This window comes from Ylistrum balloti, unplaced genomic scaffold, assembly GCF_031769215.1.
Source record: "Ylistrum balloti isolate Yb309-2 unplaced genomic scaffold, AGI_CSIRO_Ybal_v1 Utg370420, whole genome shotgun sequence".
Taxonomy (NCBI): Eukaryota; Metazoa; Mollusca; class Bivalvia; order Pectinida; family Pectinidae; genus Ylistrum; species Ylistrum balloti.
This window is the reverse complement of record NW_026782284.1, coordinates 209465-214579: the sequence shown is the minus strand read 5'-3', so window position 1 is coordinate 214579 and position 5115 is coordinate 209465. Positions and strand designations below refer to the sequence as shown.

Genomic DNA, 5115 nt, shown 5'->3' with positions numbered 1-5115 from the left:
CGTTTTGACAGACGAGGTTAGTACCTGTGACTGGTCTCTCTTCACCAAACAAGCAGTAAAGTGAACTATTTTATCACTTAAATTCTATGTGTGAAAAGGGTATTAAGAAGAAAATTATTACAATCACATGAGTGTTTATGCGTTGTAGTTTTAATATACTGTATACCCAGCACGTGTAAATGTATATCACATGCAATTTTAAGAGTACACATTCATTATACGTCCGTGTACTCGCGAAAGGTATAATTTGCTAAACAGTGACTTTATCGATCACTTTGAAATATTTGGAATGCAAGTATCTATTTTTCTATCTTCTATATCCTTTTTTTACAGGTGTCCAATTTAAGATGTCCCTTCGTTCAATCCTAGCTCTCCTAACCACCTTTGCTTTCATACAGCTGAGCAAAGCGTTATTCTACACTGACAGTAAACAAAATGATTTCCCTAGAATTGGTAAACGGCGACCTATATATCGATCTGAACCTTGGTCAGGAGACTCGTTGGTCACAGAGCCGAGAACGGAGATGTCTTACGGTCCTTTTAAAGAGGAGGGTCAATTGTTGGACCCTATGTATAATAAGGAAGAAACAGACATGCCATACACCACTAGACTTGAAGACCAAAAACCAACTTCCAGTTTTCTAAACTCTGTGTACTATCGAGTTCTCGGCCGAAATGGTGAGTTACTGCTTACAATACAATAAAACAGCTTCTGGCCATATATTAATGCGTTTTGTCTATTTATTTGTATATTTACGTGTTTATTCGTTAAGTCATTTATTGATATTTGATATTCTTATTTTCCTGTAACAAATATTTCAGATTTTTTATATTATGTGTTTGGTTCTAAATTAGTATTTGTTAATGTGTCATTCACTAGAACGGATTTTGTATAATTTTGTGAGATTACAAAAATAAGACATTTCTAGTGTATTCGAGTCCCTACATACCACATACCATGTTCTGATTCATTTCAATAGTGACATAACTAATTATAAATAAACTTGACCTTTGACTAATGTATAAGAATATGTATATATACATTAGGATTTCATAGCAATATTTCAAGAAAGTTGAACTAAAAGTTAAACATTTTCAACTGACGTATTTTTTTCGGAAATGTCTGTCGTCAGTTTAAGAATATTTCAATTATTTATCGCTTATTCTCAAAATCAAGCAAAAAAAGTACAGCTCTTATTCATGCATTTTCAAAATTCCTTGAACCAATGAAAGCTTATGTGTGGTCTTAGCCACTCCCTCGTCCAGCATTATTCCACAAAGATTATGTTGTGTAAACAAATATGCTATGTCATATAATTTTTAAGAATGTTTTGAATGGTTAACAGGATGAACTTTGACCGAAAGGGAAATTCACGCACTCACGGAAAACGCGTAATTAGTAGATGTAGTTCACAGATGATTTTGTAAAAAAAAAAAAAATGATTTCGATGTGATTTATGTATTTTTTTCCTTGGGGATAACGAAACAATTTATATCTAGTTATGATTTATAATGAGTTACAGTCATTATTATTATTATGTTTATTCAGGCAAAGGCATAATAAAATTACAAATATCACATTACATAAGCAATTCAATAACAATTAAAATCAGTAATAAATTATTGTGGATTTCTTAAAATTATTAATTATAAAATATAAGATCTCACAGAAGAATTTCACATACCTTAAAATATCACAGTTTAAACTAGTATCGCAGAAATTAAATCACACTGTGCTTGCAAATCTTCTAAGTAAAAATAGTTGAAAATTTTAGAAATATCAATAAAAAAGAGAGAAATTTGATAAAACCAGATGAAAATGCCTTTGGCCTTGGATTACCCATAAAGCCTATAAAATAGGCTTATTTCCAATGGGGTCTCTACACATATTTCTGAAATTGACAATATTGCATATTAATAAGCTTGGCGTCTATTCTTACGCCCCAACTGATGACATAAACAAAATACACATCGGTACAGAATAGCTCAATTCAACTTCGGAATAGACTTTCTATTCCGGTAAATTTCAGGTTTTTGGGTTTTTTTTTTTTTTAGTTTTTCTTACGTTTCAAAAATAATTAATGCGAGTGAAAGAGACACCAAATACTACAACACTCGTTGTGTAACCTCTATATAATCATTAAGAGTAGGGGTGTTCGGTTAAATCAATCGAACCGATTAACGGCAAGTAAAATGATTAATGATACAAAGTTTCGTCTTACTATTTTATCCTGAAACAATATGACTGTGACTGGTCTGTGTTATACTTCCAATCTAAATTCTTGTCTTTACTCTAAAAGATGACAATTAACAAACCATTCATCCCAACCTTTCGCTTTTTTTTTTTTTTTTTTTTTTGTCCCGAAAAGATGAGAATTCAGGTTCGTTCATTTTCGTCTTTTAGGGGCGAAACACGAAAAAAACGAGAATTTAGATTTTTTGATTCTCGGAGACAACGAAATGGCACAAATCAGCCAGGTATAAAGAAAGGTACACGACACTAGTCCTGTAACTACTTTTTCCCTGTTTATTTGTCACATAATCGACATAAACTTCTCTCGAGGCGTAACTTTTCTGGGCTTTGTGGTAAAGAATTATTCATTTTTGTTTCATATGACAATTTGAAACCCGTTTCGAAAATTATATTTTCGCTCTACCAGTCTCACAAAAATTAACAATAATGAAAAACAGACCTGAGGTCCGTTTTGCAAAATCTTATATCGACAAATGTATAGATTTTAACTCGGACAAAATTTATTATTTATATGGTCAATATTTGTTGCTGTTTGCCGTTTTTCTTTCTTTTTTTTTTCGTCTGGTATAGAGGTCTTGCATATAAGTCCTGAACCGGAAATAAACTTATCCTATCTCTTCTGTATATCCGTTTAGGTGTTTAGGCCCTTAGCATCACTGACCAGTCCTTAAGGGACAAAACAGTTGTTTGTTACAATTTCTGTATTTGGTTCCATTATATCTGATTTCATTTTTTTATTTAAAGATGTTATTCATTTGTGTGCGTTTTGCACAATATCCGGGTAATAATCTTAATTCAGTAGCGAACTTACATTAGAATCGGACACAATGATTACATTCTATATAGCTCGGACCGATATTGATGTCTGTGTCATTAAAACGTCGGGAATAACGTATGTTATTGTGTAATATGAACTGACCTTTATCGAAATGAGACACCAAGTAACGATTGAAATCTTAGGTGACAAATATTTGTCGCTAGACGCAAAACTATGATTACAATAATGATTTGGTTCTAACATAATGTTCATTCTCTTCACTTATGAAATAGTATACATATAATATATATATCCCTCTGTGAGGTCTCCTCGTGTAGGTCAGATATAACAATAATCATTGAGAATCTACTATATATTGTCATATTGATCATACCCAAACTATCAGGGATATACACATAGAATTATCGACAGGGAAGATAAAATAAATCAAATGATACACAGACTATTTGTAAATTCTTTCCTTTAATTTTTTTATTTATTATTATCATTATTTATTGTGATTGTATTTTTTTAGATGCCAATATCAGAAACCTACAAAAACAATGCCCTTATCATCCATAATCAATAATATTGGGTCTATTTGGTTTCATCATCATTTGTTAAATTGTAAAATTGAGTGTTTTAGAAACTCGTTCTTCAGTGGCCGCTAAAGACTTGACAATAGTATGTTTATGATTAATTCTATCAAAATATCCTGACCACTTAAAAGCAGAGAAAAGTCAGTATCAGAAGAAACAGAGGATAGTTTATAGTGTCGTCAGTAATAACAAATAGCTTTACCTCGTCGATCTATTATTTCTGTATCTTTCACTTGTGTAAGTTACAAAAATTCTCAGACACACGAGGGAAACATATTTGTTATTACTGAAGACACTATTGAATTTTCTATTTGTCACATTTTCACAAGCAAAATAGCCGAACTGCTGGCATGTTTAGAACAGATATCAAACGAGGAAGCACAAAAGCAGATTTCAATATAAATTTCTTTTTATTCCTTCAGAAAATGTTATTTATTCACGTCAATAACAGACAAAATTTGCAGTAAAGCGTTCAGAGAGAGTTTAACCTGTGTCAAGTTACTACGCGGCTGAAAATACGACGGCACCTTACATCTGTCACTGTTGATGGCACGAATGCCCTTGAAATGTCTAATGTATTAGCTCCACATTCAAGAAGTGTGTTTGGGGATTGGGTTTGATCTCTGATAAGGCCATTTGCGCTGCATTGTTTGATAACTTTCATGGAAATGAAATTTATCATGGAATTGATTGTCGTGTTACTAGTAACCAACCCATGCAGGTTTCTGGTTTATGCTTTTTTGCATGGGGCTATGTGATTTGTCAGTTTTATAAGGTGATATGTGTTCTCTCTTTTCATTGGCGCACGTTTGCAAAAGTGAGTAAAAAATCGCACTTTTATCAATGAGACAATTATCTATATTTCACTGGCAAAAATGCACTAAAATAATAATTTGTATATGTAGTTCATAGTCTAAAACATTTTATAAAAGGCTGAATTTGGTTTTTATTCCAGGCTTCCGTTACCTTTCCAACGACAGGGCGCATGCGTCTCAGGATCTCGATGTACAAGGATCGCGGAGATACTACTAGCAGCAGGTGTCATGTGACTTCATTTCAACGACGCCAATGATCTATTATATTGGTACTTTAGATTCTAAATAAAGTGTACGTTTCAAAATCCTCGTTTGTCTTTAAAGTTTAAGTGGTTTCCTGATGTATGTGTGTTTACTGATGCAATACATTTGAGATTTTTGTTGATGTTTGTAGGTCTACCGCTATTTGTACACTTTGTATAAAGCGGATGTTTTCTGTCACCGCGAACCTAGAAGTCTGAAATGTTGCTGCCTTATATCAAATATAACTTGATCTAACCGAAATTAAGTAACACAATCGTTATTGTTAGTGGATTACGTTCAATGCAACATCCATTTTCATCATCGCCAGATTATAACATATCCCGATTTTGGCTTCAATATCAAATACAACACATTTTCACGGAGGCATGTTTGGTGTAGCCTGGACATAATTGACATTTTGACCAACAGATGTTTGGTGTAGCCTGG

The 5115-nt window shown here is 32.8% G+C and overlaps 1 protein-coding gene across 1 annotated transcript; it reads left to right on the top strand.

The window, feature by feature from the left end:
• Positions 1–347: 347 nt before the first annotated feature.
• LOC132554637 (uncharacterized) lies at positions 348–4642 on the top strand. Its single transcript, XM_060218954.1, has 2 exons — positions 348–678; positions 4566–4642. Exons 1-2 carry the CDS (start codon positions 348–350, stop codon positions 4640–4642), a joined length of 408 nt encoding a protein of 135 aa, XP_060074937.1.
• The last annotated feature ends 473 nt before the right edge of the window (positions 4643–5115 follow it).

Coding starts and splice junctions, on each gene's coding strand:
- LOC132554637 (XM_060218954.1), top strand. CDS start 348: ATGTCCCTTCGTTCAATCCTAGCTCTCCTAACCACCTTTGCTTTCATA. Junction 679..4,565: donor TCGAGTTCTCGGCCGAAATG/GTGAGTTACTGC, acceptor TTTTTATTCCAG/GCTTCCGTTACCTTTCCAAC.